At 37.6% G+C, this 14,066-nt stretch overlaps 1 protein-coding gene across 13 annotated transcripts in view; it reads right to left on the minus strand.

The window, feature by feature from the left end:
* The window catches only part of FRY (FRY microtubule binding protein), a 232,117-nt gene that overhangs the window by 28,582 nt on the left and 189,469 nt on the right, over positions 1 to 14,066 (minus strand). For 10 of the 13 annotated variants that reach the window (XM_030475571.1, XM_030475558.1, XM_030475572.1 and 7 more), the window contains 8 exons: positions 13,696 to 13,793; positions 13,435 to 13,605; positions 8,054 to 8,194; positions 7,142 to 7,321; positions 5,789 to 5,950; positions 4,874 to 4,948; positions 3,654 to 3,824; positions 1,760 to 1,768 (listed from right to left, as the gene is read on the minus strand). In XM_030475571.1, the coding sequence (XP_030331431.1) occupies positions 1,760 to 1,768; positions 3,654 to 3,824; positions 4,874 to 4,948; positions 5,789 to 5,950; positions 7,142 to 7,321; positions 8,054 to 8,194; positions 13,435 to 13,605; positions 13,696 to 13,793 (1,007 nt within the window). The remainder of the gene's footprint in view (positions 1 to 1,759; positions 1,769 to 3,653; positions 3,825 to 4,873; positions 4,949 to 5,788; positions 5,951 to 7,141; positions 7,322 to 8,053; positions 8,195 to 13,434; positions 13,606 to 13,695; positions 13,794 to 14,066) is intronic. The other 3 variants (XM_030475550.1, XM_030475541.1, XM_030475569.1) reach the window with 1 other exon arrangement.

Genomic DNA, 14,066 nt, shown 5'->3' on the forward strand with positions numbered 1-14,066 from the left:
TGAAGCAATGAGACACCCTACACAAACACTTCAGTTACTGAACTAACAAGTGACAAAATGACATAATAAGCAAGCAAGCAAAGATGACTGTCATCACTCTCTGATCCTCATGATGCTTCATACAGCTTTTGGTAAATTTTCCAGCCCATGTCTATGGGAATATGTCTTGTTGCAGTTTTATTCTGCTATGTCTTAAAGAAGGAAGCCAGCTAAAAAAAAATAAAAAATGAAATGGGACACTTCCAGGGCATGCAGTTAGAATGGGGAGTGAATTAAAAGTGAGGGAAAAGGTAAAGAGAGCTGAAACGCAGTATAATGCAAATACCCATAGTATTTGGGTTAGCGTAAGCTTGCTACAGGGGCACCCAGAATCATACTGAATTTAAACAAGAGGTCACCACATGTCTATGAAGGTGGGGTCATTGTTCTTATAGTCTGTTAAGCAATATTTCTTTCACAGTTTACAAGAAGATGTACTTGAGTGGTTGTACAATGAGAGCAAAGCTATCTCCTATCTGAAAAGCCACGAAAAGCCACCAATAACAAACATCAATTCAACAGAAAACTGTCACATATTCTAAATGTGTCTGGCCAGCAGTGAGCAGGTACCACATAAAACTTTCCACAATTACCACCCTCTGGTAAAGGAGCAGACGTGCTCTTGCAAGTCACTTTAAATGTTAAAACAACCCAGGGAAGAAATACAGAAATGGCAGTAAAAAAGAAAGTAACCCTACGTAAGGGAGAGCAGCACTGCTCCCCCATAGAGACAGTAAGAATCATGCAAAACTTTGTTCACACAAGTTTTTATCCTTAATGTATTGACAAAGCATACAAAGTTAATGGAGTAGCACATATGTTGTAGGGTATTGGCAAAAGTACTGTGGAACTGCGTAGTAAGGCATTAGCTTCATATGGCTGTGTCTTTTACAGCATGGGCGTTTTGAGACAAAATATTTTTTAGGGGTTATGTTTGCATAATAAATGATGTACAAACTGTCAGAGACAAATATGCAAAATACTGGTTTTGCTGATTTTGGTTTCATTCATACAACTTATTACAGTTGTCTATCATTTTATTTCTTTCTATATATTGATAAACTGCAAGTTTAGGTCCCAAACTAGCAACCTCTGATGCACCTTTTCAGTTTTCTTCACAGGGTAAATGAGTCCAGCAAAGTTGGTAGGAGTATACAGCTGAATTAAATTAAGCTGCATGAATTAATTTATTCAACTAAATTCAGGCTGGTAGGCAGTGATGTAAACTTTCTGAAGAGGTCTCAGGTACCAGCTTTAGCAAGATGCTAAAAGGAGCCAATATACCATGACTGAAAAGCTGGAAATGATACATAATTTGCCCATGGAAACAAATGGCACAAACTTTACTATATTATAAATAATAATGTTCTTTTATTTCTACATATTATTTGTGCACAAAGATACCATAGGGAGAAATGGCTCAATTTGAAAAATGCTGGTACTAGTAGTAAGATACTTTCAAATTTGTGAAGACTGTTGAACACACCAAAACCAAACTTGACATGAAGCAGAATTTTTGAAAAGGACCTCAAAAATATTTCTAATACAAGACAAAAAATGAAGCACCTGTCAGAATTGCAAGCACACACACACCCACCCACCTATGCACACACTGAAGAGGGGGAAGGCAACAACAAAAACTATGATGTTATTCTATAATACAAATTTGCAAGAAGGCATAACATATGCTGGCACATCTGAGTTCAAGTAGCATTCTTACCTGAAGTTCCTGGGTAGCAGATATAACAGATAGAAAAACAAATAGAAAGAATCTATGTAAAATTACTGTTTTAAAGACATCATAGAAAAACATTTGCCTACAATTGTAAGTAATATTATTACAGAAACTTCAAGCCTTCAGTCTATCTTTTAAGTTCGAAAATAACCATTACTTGCTTTCACGTGTTTATGAAATTTCAAACAAGTACATCTTGTGATCTGGGGATGATACAAGCATCACTGGCCTGTTTGAATCAGAAGGTATTTTTTGAAAGATTGTGCCCTTAATAGCTTAAGTTTTATAACACTGTTTTATTCATGTTTATGAATATATCGAATTCTGACCTGATGTAAATGATGTAATTTTAACTTGGTCATTACAGAAGTAAACTCTTACAGTGGGTTTGAATTTGACTAAAGTATCTACTTATTTAAAGCAGTAGTCAGTCTGGACTAGACCTTTGAATACAAGTTCTCAGATCCATGGCAACTTAAAACCTGTATAAAGTAAAAGACTACACTTTTCATTTTACTTCACATAAAACTAGAGAAACTTAGTGTCTGTTCCACAACCAACTTAAGACAATCATTGTATTGATTAATTTAGGCCTGTCTTGAAGTTAGCCACAGCTATAAGTCAAATCTTTGCAGGGTCACAGTCCATGAAGGTAAAATCATTTTGATAGGAATTGTTGTGCACAATTATAAATTATAAATTATAAAGCTCCTTTGTAATATTTGGCTAATGTACTTTCAACCATTGATGCCAACTGCTTTTTTCTTAGTAAAGTCATGGGCAGCTGCGAGCCAAAAAATACTGTTGTGATACAGTGAATCCTAACTTGGAAATTAAGGACTCTGTGACATCTCTTTCCATTTCTTCATCCTTTCTCTTCATTGGAAAAAAAATTAAAATTCGGATGTACATGAGATCATACCTAAGGGGTCTGTTTACCTTATAATTATTTTACTTCTGTAATTGAACCAGGGAGACAACTGATTATTTCTTCTTGTAAACATGTTCTTCTCAGGGCTAAGAGTGATGCCTGAGAGAATTCATGTTAGAATCCAGTCCAGATTATGACAAGACAATTTATTTAAACTGTTGGTTTGCTGAACATCTGCACCTTAAGTACTTCAAAAGAGCTAACAATTTCTGAACATTTAAATAGCAACAAAATCGTTTAGTAACGGATATTGATTTTTGGCTTTTCCCTCCCAAAAAGAAAATAATACTCCAAGTGTAGTATAAGCAAGGTTAAAGGGTATAGCCCCCCAAAATGAGTTCTCCAACTTTTTCCCTTTATCAGTTTCAGGTCAAGGTGAGCTGTCAGGCTTCACCTGTCAAAACTTGATCTGGGCCGTCAGGGTTCTGTTTAGCTCCTGTACAAAATGATGAAATCACAGACACCTAAGCAGAGTGGAAGGTACATCTCTCTAAGTGTTAGTGATTTCATCATAAGTTCCAAGAGTAACAACAGCCCGAAGGCTTGAATTCATGTTTTGGAGGCTTACTCATTAACCAACAGGTCTGGAACAATTTAACTTATGGGTTTTTAACCAGCAAACTTATTTTTGTTAACAATTTAGACCTTTAAAAATTGTATTTAAATAAATTCACTTAAAAGTAAATTCACTGAAAAGGTACTAAAACAGAGGCTTTATCTTCCAGTAACAGTTTTGCAGTGTTTCCTAAACTAGATTCAGAAAGGAAGGGTGTGGTACCCTCTTAACTGTTATGCTACTGAAATAAACACTAAGTGAACATTATAAGTAATCTGAACTCAAAATTAATTTTATAGTTATAAAGTTTTATGTTACAAGAAGAGTATAGTGTTTAGTAGAAAGAATATCTGTTTTAATAAAAAAACTATTTCAGAGAAAATGTACTGTACCTCTCCATCTTCCAGCTCAACATCAAGGAAATCAAAGTCCCTAAAGACTCTGAATTGTTGTTCACTGTTTGAATCATCCATGTTCTCCTGCTCCCTTGTTCCGTCTTCTGAAGACACCAAGCTCGTCTGGTGCTCAATCAGATCCAAATCACCACAGGAAGAAAAAATTACCTACAATTCAAAGGATTTCTCTTGTAACAAACTGTTCCCTCTGGTTGTTTCTTCCTAAAAGCTGTAATTGGTTATTCAGAAGACTGTATTTCCAGTACACACCTAATTCCTTCACTGAGTATTTTTAGAACACTATTATTTATGTTGGACAGGTGCCTTCAGATTAAACTTGTACAAAGAAACAACTTCATACTGTAGGAACACGTCCAAGAACATTACGGCTACCTCCTAATGGCTGCAGACTGATGTTGCCTGGATGTTTGTATACATTTATAGGAACAAAATTCAGAGAACTTTGCAGAGAAAATACTGTCAAGGGGATGAGACAGTAAGTTCATAAAAAAAAATCTCTAGTTAAAAATGATGTTCAAAAACATGTCAAGATTAGGAAACACAACAAGCTATATTTTGTCCTTTCCTACTAAAAATCATTATAGCTGCAATTTCGTTGTAAAAATTGAAATATCCCTGTCTTGCAGAAACAAAAGACCTGTTTACCATAATACAAGTGACATGCAACATACGAAAAAACAATCAGAAATTTTCCTTTCTCTGTAGAAAATACTTTATAACTATTTTAAGCGCTTCCTACATTGGATGATCTATTGGTCATTTCCTGGCACTAGATAATATTAATTTTTAAAGAGCAACATCAGACCTACTGTGTAATGCAGAAATGACACATCTCCCCTCTCCCCCCTTTTATTTCTGTAATTTGTTTTTTTACTTTATAAAGGCTCTATATGGGTAATACCAGACGTCATTACTCTCTACCCACTGAGACGGCAAAAGTAAAACCTACAGCATCACAGATCTCTCACAGCAAAACTGTATGTAGCTCTGTAAGTAAATTGTCTCTAAGCGAAAAGGGCCGTTCACTCACTGGTCTATACGCTGAGAAATGCAGCGTGGGCCAGTACAAATGACAATGACAGCAATGTGTCATGAAACTATGCAAATCAGGTCAGCAGCTCTAGGAAACAAAGTTCTTCACTTTTCAAGTTTAGGACACAATGAAACAAAGAAACGGACAATACAAGGCTACTTACTGAAGGGTTTTTACTCAGCCCAACTTCCTGACCACATAGAGAAAGAACATGCACCAGCTTTTCCTTTGTCCTTTTCTAGAAAACAAGATGTATCTCAAGTGAGCATTTTTTTTATCCACCCATTCTCCCGGTGGCTAGAAACATACATTAACAAATTTTAATTAGGAGGAAGCAACGAAAGAATTAGTTATTAAGTGCTCAAAGCATTGCTTTCAGAGCAGCTATGCATACAAGGAAACATAAAAATAGCTGTTAATGATTTTGGTGTTTATTATTTTTAAATTAGCCTATTAATTCTATTGAGCATAATAAGGAAACATTGGATCATATGCATCACTTCAAAAGGACAGTTCAGAAGCTTAAAATTAACCACATGCATAATTATTTTTTGCAGAATTGGGCCTGAGTCACTGCTATATAATTTGCTATATTTAAAAAAAAAAAAAAGAACAATAAATACCTTTATTCTGCCTGGTTTTATTTTAACTGACAGATAATCAAAACCAATAAGGTAGTCAAACATCGTTTTTAGGAAGATTGTTCGAAGGAATTCTTTTTACCTGATTTCCCGAGAAAATAACACTTAGAAAGTTGCACATGCTGTCTAACTGCTCTCCTTGCTAATATCTGAACTCACCTGTCATTCTTAGCTAAATCTAACCTAGACTTAGAGGTCTTAAAGAGATGCATTTCCTGCAGGTTGAAAATAAAACCCAGGATAGAAGACAGACTTAACTTGGTCCATTTCTGAGTCCAGGAAAGACATTCAACATACAGAGATCAGATGCTGTGCTGCCACTGCCCCAGCCAGCCAGGAGCACTGTGCAGGCCACAGAGGGCACAAGCATTTAAGAATGGAAGTGTGCATTAATTCAGCTGCTCTGAGTGCTACTTGTTAATCAACAAAGAGTTTACCTGAGAGTACTGGGGTCTCTTCCAGCTCACAGGAACAAGGACATTGGAGTTAGACCCTGATGAGGTTGAAGAAGTGCTTCGGGTTACAGCCATTGCCCTGGGTTTACCATCTCGTCCAGAGGAACTTTGCAGCTCATCATATCGTCTCCCAATAATTGGAGTCTTAAACAGAGAGTAATTATTCGCTAGTACTATGCTCCAGGATGAACTTATAATGGGCCATACTGCTTCAGTTGCAGGAAAAGATTACTCTGAAGATCATATACAGGGGTAAAACAAGGGCTGCACCACATTTCATGTCACTTGATATGCATGTTATTTTCCACTGTGAATGTCTGAGTAACAATTTACATAGTTCATACTTACCTAGTGCTTATTATGTTCATTAAAAGCTTCAAACTAGTCTCTAACATAAGAATCAGAAAAAACCCAGAAAGCTTATTAAATTTATTTCAAATCCACCTTTCTTGCAGGTGTGTTTTAATGGGTTTTTTCCTAACTGTGCTGAACACTCTGGCCCTGTTCCAATGAACATTAAAACGCCTTCTTGGATAGACAGTAGGATACTCAGGATTTTCTAGAACTATACCTACATGAAACAGCAAGAAGAAACTCTCTACACAAATAGTATACGGTGCCTTTTTATGTTCATATGTCCTTTTAACCTCAAAGTCTCACTATCATCTATATGAAATAGTCTATAATTCTGCAAACAGTCCTGCAAGTTCATAATAATAAATAAAGTGAGTTGCCCATTAAAGTCAATAGGACCATTCAGTTCTATTTAGTTAAAAGGTGTACAGGGTTTGCAGGACAAAGACTGCTGTAAGAGTTTGGTCAGAAGTCAGGCAGTAATCCCTTAATGGACATACTTCTGTGTTAACCAGTTACAGAGAACATTGGCATCCAAGTATAAAATGCTTGGAGGGGGATTTTAATACATATAGTATAATTATATATTACAGTTGTCAACTGTAACCGCACAGTTACATGTACAGTTGCCATGTAACTGCAACACAGCTTTCCCCCAGATAATTTTAAATACCACAGAATGCTATGTGTTGGAAGGGACCTGCAAAGGTCATCTAATCCGACCCAACACACTGCATCTGAGATGCTTTAAAACTAATACAACTAATAATTCCTTCACAAAAAAAAAAAAAAAAAATCTAGTAAAAATCCAGAAAAAGCCCTCCAGCAAGGGTCGTTAAATATGTCACTGTGAATCAAAAAGAATTTAAAAGACTTTTAGTTTTATAATTTTCCTTTCCTAATTTTCTGAATTCTAAAACACATTTAAGGACTATCAAATAATAGAATTAAGGTGTTAAGTAGCAGAATTAAAAATAGTACCTCTGAAATATCAAAATGAAACTCTAAAGTCTTCCCTGGTAGCTCCTTGGAGGCACTGTTCCACACTCGATGTATTTCCATTTTTGAAAGGTCACTGTGTTGATAGGATGGTAAAACTAAACTGGCAGAACGAGACACTACCAACTTCAGGATATTCAAGGCTTCTCTCCAGTGAATGCTCTAGAAATAGGTATATTTAATCAGCAAACGGAAAGAAAGATTCACATGCATTCAAGATTATTTACATTTTAAAGTTCTTTGCCACATAATAAAAATGTGGAATTGGAATATTGCTATTCTTTCTCTCTCTTGGACAGTGACAAGGTATGTCCTTGCAGACTAATTTCAACAGCAGAGACCAAGACTTGCCGAAGGTGTCACAGTTAGGGAACTGGCCTGCAACCTGGGAGACCTGAGTGAAAGGCCAACATGGCAAAGGATTTAAGATCTTCTATTGGAATGCCTTAAAATGTACTAATAAATCTAAGGGCCATTGCAGAATCCCCATTTAGCAAGAAAGTTGACTTGACACAGGCTCTTTACAGGTGTGAATTCCTAGTAGAAGTATTTATTTTCCACTTGCCAAGAATTAGGTGCAGAAGTCTCTGAAGGAAGGGCTTATGCCACATCTCTCTCATGCTAATAATTAAAGAGTGGTCAGTTAGGCTTTGCCTGGTATTAAGCTTGCTCCCAATGTCATGTGGGAGCAAGCTTGATGATGCCCTTCTCACAGTGAATGCACAGCTGGGCATCTTACCTGGGGACACGCAGTCTACGAGGCATCAGGATGTTTATAAACTAGATACCACACCAGACAGTCGCAGTCCTCCCTGCTAGTCTTAAATTCTATCAACTTATGATAGTAAATATTGCTAAGTTCTTATGTTAATATAAAGAAGATAAGGTATTTACCTGTACGTATTTTTCAATGGTTTTTAGCACCTCCATGTTAAACTGTTTCACAGGAATAGCTGACAGGTCCATATAACTAAGAAGACTGTAGATCATCTGTAAGAGGGACTGCTGCATACTAGGAAGACCCTTTTCTAGTAGCTGTTAAAAAAAAAGTGAAAATAACTAAATTTTGAGACATTTCTTGTTATGTTAAAAGCTACTAGTTTCATGAATACTATTTGCACTGTTCATGTCTCTTCACTCACTGACTTTGCAATGCCATTTTACAATAATTTTTCAAGTGAGGATGATACAAGTGTGAAATAAAGAGCTTTAAGTTGGGAGCCAAATGCTAGCTTGTTTTGATAATGAAATGTACATTTTATATACACCTGCCGTAACTTATCCAGCAAACACACTCAGCCATTGAGTAAACTGGTAGCTAAAATTTACACTGTAATTGGCAAAGCACATCCAATAAAAACAGGGGAGTATCTTTTTTGTTGCTGAAAGTCAGTGAGAAAAAAGAAAACATGCTGAAGAAACAAAACTACTACTATTCAGACATCAATAGATATTTATCCAAATATACCTCACTGCCAGTGCTCACTGGCTGCAATTGCCAAGGAAATATTTTCTGTTAAGGAGGAGATGGATTCCTTGGGCTCTCTTACTAGAGGCTAATACAAAGAAGGGCTTGATCTAAATCCCAGAATTTTGGAACACCTGAGTGTAGATCCTGGAATACCACAATGAACCTTGGAAATACAACTGTGCTCATATATATACATGACAGTAATTCAGGCGGTGTACAGCCAGCCATGCTATGTTTGCATATGTGTGTGAAATACCTCAGCTGAAAATTTCCGGGAAGGTAGCACATTCTGTCATTGGTGACAGGTACTGTCCTACCCCACAAATTTCAGAGGCAATCAAATATTATTGCTGGAGGTTACCAAAGGCTCAAGTCTAGACTCTATCCTTCCATTCAGGCTGACAAAAAAGTTCCTCTCACATTGGTTACTAGAGATACTAGGATCTAGAAAAAATTACTCTATGCTGCCTCATGTCTTCCATCAGAGCAAAACTTCAACTGTTTAACCAAGCGGAGCCTAGAAATTCTTTAGATGCCCTCTCTGGCCTGAATGACAAGGCTCCTCTTTTTATTGAATGAGAACGCTTCATGCCAGCCAAAATGAAATGGTGAGGTAGGACACACACCTATCTCGCTCCACTAAAAATCTTCTGATTTATTTCAGCAGTAAAAGCGAGTAATAATTAGTGATTCATAAAACGAAGTAGGCAAATTCCATTAACAGCACAAGAGATAGAACTCACTACACTTTATCTATTCCTCTACAAAGAGACAGCAAGAATTTTTAAATTAAAGGTACTACATGGTAACCTGTTTCAGCCCATGGATACCTTTACTGAGAGATAAAATGTGCTTTGCAATTCTTCTTCAAAACAAGGTTATAGACTTTTTTTGCCTTCTGTTAGGATCTTGCGAGGGAAGGTTTGATTCCTTCCTCGTAAACAGTTTATAAGATCCAGCACATCAGCTACAATATCATTTTAGTGTAGGAATAAAGGGTTGGAAGAAGCCATCTGAAGGAAACAAATTTTTTTGTTCTCTAAAAGAGGCTACTGCATCAGAGAATTCATTTTTGTGGTATGAAAACAAATTCTTGGGAAATGGGAATTCTGTCTCTATTGCTGTTTAGAAAGCTGTTCTAGGAACTTTATCTCTGAGAGTTTCTAATTTCATTCTAGTTTGTATAAATTTGTTTTTGACAGAATTCTTTGACTTAAACAGCTCTTGGCCCTCAAACTCTAAACTTTTGTGGACTGTGCCAATTTTCACTTGTTCAGATGAGTATATGTGGTGGTTGATAGTCCAAGTGTGTACTTAAAATACACCATGACTTTGTGGCAAGAAAGGGTATTTCAGTTTAAAAAAGAACAGCAACTTAAAATGCATTTAGTACAATAAGAATCCTTTTGCTGCCAGAAGTAACAAAAATAGCAGCAAGATGGTGTTGTGGTAACACATCATTTGGATCAGTGAGTTCCAGGACACAGAGTTTTCACTGTATTTCTAAGAAGAAATCACAACTGTTCTCAGTAGTTTTTTTTTGGGGTTTTTTTTTTTTTTTTTTTGACTCTGGTCCATATAAGCTGCTTTGAAGAATTGTGGATTTCTCTCTTGTTAGTGTGTGGTAACTATCTTGGTCTTATCTGGGTTTAGGGATCCACACTCCATTAGAAACATTTGGTCCCTTCCCGAAGCAGCAAGTAACTCAGGACTAGGTGGAGAGCAGAGCCTGCTCCTTGAAGGGCTGCCTGGGCTGCCTGCTGCTGGTGCTGGTGCGGCTGCTGGGGTGCTAGCACAGGGGACACTTCCCTTTGCCCCTTCAAATCTGGCAGCAGGTGAGAAGAGATACTCAGCTCTTAGGTTATGTTGGTCAGTCAAGCAAATGTTTTCTGTGTCCACTGGTGAAATAAAGAAGGTATTTCATAAGCCATGTCTGATAGAGGAGCTGTTAGTGGGATAATGCCTGACCTAGGACATGCTTCCTCTTGCAATACAGATGTTTTAATCTCTAGTGATTCCTTGGTTTTGAACAGGTTATGAATGGTCATGCTTCTATCACAAGCAATCCTCTATCTAACAGGAAGGAGGAGGAAACATCTACCATGAGCACATTAATATGCACTATGTGTTTTTTTGTCCCTTCTGCTGTCCAAGCATGACCCTGGACTTAATGAAACATGAGTTAAACATGTGATCCATGTCAATTCAGATATGCTTCTAGAATGCTTGTGTTCTCATGGTACAAAGTTGATTTTTAAAAATTTATACGCAAAAAATCTAACATAAAATGTAATGTGTTTATATGTTGATTTTGGCAGTGGAGGGTCAAAGGTCTACTACACTATTAAGCAGTGATTTTTCCTCATCTGTAGACCAAGATTCACAAATATTTTTCTAGAAGAAATGATGATTTTTCATGGATGGAGCTGAATATGTAAAACCGAGTAAGGAGCACAGCTTGTCACTGTAAGGTTTGGTTAAGAACACAGTTGAAATGCCAGGATCATAGCCCTAGCTGATAACCAATTACATGCCATCAAGTAAGTTATATACAAATTTCTCTCCAAATGGCAATAATTGAAGCTTTACCTTCTGCCAAAGCATTTGTTCTCATAGTCTTGTGGCAGAAAGTCCCCTTCTGAAGGTATACCTGTGTGTTCGGAGGGGTCACTGTTTCAACACAAATTTCCTTTGTTATTCTTAAGCACTGCATGTCTCACAATTTCCCTCAGGCCCCAGCACTAGGGACTCAGCCAGGATTGTTAACCCCGAGGCTCTGTAACCAATGGCTATAGCATTCAACTGCAGATTGCCCAGTGGAGCTGTTAACCCATTTGGCTTTACCTATTGACAGTGTATCCCACAACTGGTTTACAGGAGGCAGAAGCACACTATTTATCCTAGTTTGGGGATTAACTAAGAAGAAAAGGGGAGACATTCTGAATACTGGAAAAATGTTTTTCAGGCTGCAAACATTTGTCTTTTGCTCCTCCTCCAGACTGGCAACTACTCTATGCCCATACAAATATTCCCCAGACATGACTCAACAGAGCTGCAGTCAATGTAAATACAGAGAAAGGAAGTAGTGCTTGCTACTTTGTCATCCTTCTGTGATGGTGCTATGTGAGGAATGTGCCTTAATTACAGTAAAACACCGCCTGACTTGATGTTAATATAGTAGCATGGTACTGATCTACACAAGGGGGAAGTGCAAAGAAAGAGTCTCCAGATGCATGTCTAAACCTGTTTTGAAAGGAGCAAGACCACATGCAATGGAGGTGCTGAAGCACTAGTAACTCTAGGAAGACTACTGAAGGGAAACACTTTTCTAACGCTAGAATAGCAGAGGAGAAAGAGTTTAAACCTTATTCATTACAGCATTTGTTTATTAGGATTACAAGATTCTACAGTGAAGGAGACACTTGACTCCAGAGGATTCAGGGTCATGTTTAAAGAGCTAATAGTTCTTCAGTCTCTAAGTTTGAAAACACAGAAAAACTTCAAGGTCCTGTTTTAGTCTCCTACAGGAGAGATGACTTCACCATCAGTTAAGATCCGATATTATTGTTTACTTAGAGCCTCCATGTGCAAACAAGGTAAGGAATTGCAGCTTGACACAGCAGGGCCAATTTTGCTCTGAAGTCTTAAGTGACTGTGGGAGCACAAAGTGGCTTCTCAGGTCTTGAAAATACGTGGATAGCCAGTATCAGAGATGCCTGCAGAGTTTTTGTAGATCCTTGGCAGAGGGGAGAACAAATCTACTCCAAACCCCAATGCTGCTCTAAAGAAGATAGTGAATTTCCTACTGATGTGGGTATTGGTCTCTTTTCCAAAGTAGCAAGTGATAGGGTGGGAGGAAATGGCCTTAAGTTGCAGTAGGGGAGGTTCAGCTTGGATGTCAGGAAAAATTTCTTCACCAAAAGGGTTGTGAAGCATTGGAACAGGCTGCCCAGGGAAGTGGTGGAGTCATCATCCCTGGAGGTATCTAAAAGATGTGTAGATGTGGTGCTTAGGGACATGGTTTAGCGGTGGACATGGCAGTGCTAGGTGGACTTGATGATCTTAAGGGTCTATTCCAAGCTAAATGATTCTGTGATTCTGTGATTCCGTGAACACAGAACTGTCTTCTCCCTGGATGAGAAGGGAGACTGAAAGCATCTCACTACAGCAGAGAAGTGAAGCAATAAATCTGATAACTCTACAAGAAAATGGTGTCCTGATACTGATCTGGCACAGGAGGCAGAAGATAAAGTGGCACTAAGCTAAAGAGCAGAACTGAGCCTTGGATCCTCAGTAACACCACTGCATCAGCTCTATATTCCACACATGAGAAATGTCAAGACTAAGTGATGAGCATAGGGGAAAACCTGGGCAGCAAGATGATCCCATTCTGTGTTAGAAAAATGCATAAAAATTTGTATGAAGAATCAGGTCCTTAAGTAGCAGATGATATCTTATTTATGCTGCTAAACCCGTTCTGGAATTAGTCCTTCTCTTATTTTGCTCTGGAAGATCTAAATAAATGTCCAGTTTCTCTCTTTTTCACAGAGAAAAATCTGACCGGCTGGTGAGTGAAGCTGCTTTAAGATGTATCAGCCCTGCAGACCTTTGTTAGCTTTTGTTTTAGTGTTCAATACTGATTTCTTACATAATTCCCTTTCTTTCTATTAATTTCTGCTTTTTATTCTTAATTATAATGTAAATAACAGTTACAGAGAGCCTCAGTTATCTGCAGGCAGATTTCAGCTCTGCGGGTTGTTAGGCAACAGAAGAGTTAACCAATAAAGAGTTTCTGAAAACTTACCTCAGCCAAATATGTAACCATACTTAGAGTAATGTCAGCAAATGCTTCGTGAAGATAACGGCAAACCACATTTACCCAAGTAGCACAGTCTCTTGTATAGCTGTGTGTTTTATAAAGGGTCATGACATGTGCAAGGTTTGATAGCTTGGGGTTCTTCTCCTCCAAACAAACCTAATTAAATATAAATGTCAAAACACATTAAGAACCAGGCAACTGCATTTATGGGTTTGAGGATGTACAAAACAATAAGTAATTTGATACCTGAGCAATCCTTTCAGCTATATCTTTACAAAACTGGTTTGGGTTGTCAAAATGCTGAATTAAATGGGGCAGAAGACATAAAACATTCAGTGGAAATCCTAGAAGAAGAAAAATACAGAACAAAATGCATATTTTGGACAGCAAGAGCCACAGTGATCTTTAAGTTGGTGTTTTGTGGGAAGTCACAATGTTACACTAGCTGTAAACCCACACAGACTGTCCAGTTGGTCATGCCACCGGCCATGCCACATTTGTCTTAAAGGGGCCTTAGTTTGAAAATCCAGTATATCATTTAGGCAATAGTACTGTTATGAAACATGAACCTATTCATACAAATATTACTACAAAAAAAAAAAAGGTATTTACAGTAT

The sequence above is a fragment of the Strigops habroptila genome, chromosome 2 (assembly GCF_004027225.2).
Source record: "Strigops habroptila isolate Jane chromosome 2, bStrHab1.2.pri, whole genome shotgun sequence".
Classification (NCBI taxonomy): domain Eukaryota; kingdom Metazoa; phylum Chordata; class Aves; order Psittaciformes; family Psittacidae; genus Strigops; species Strigops habroptila.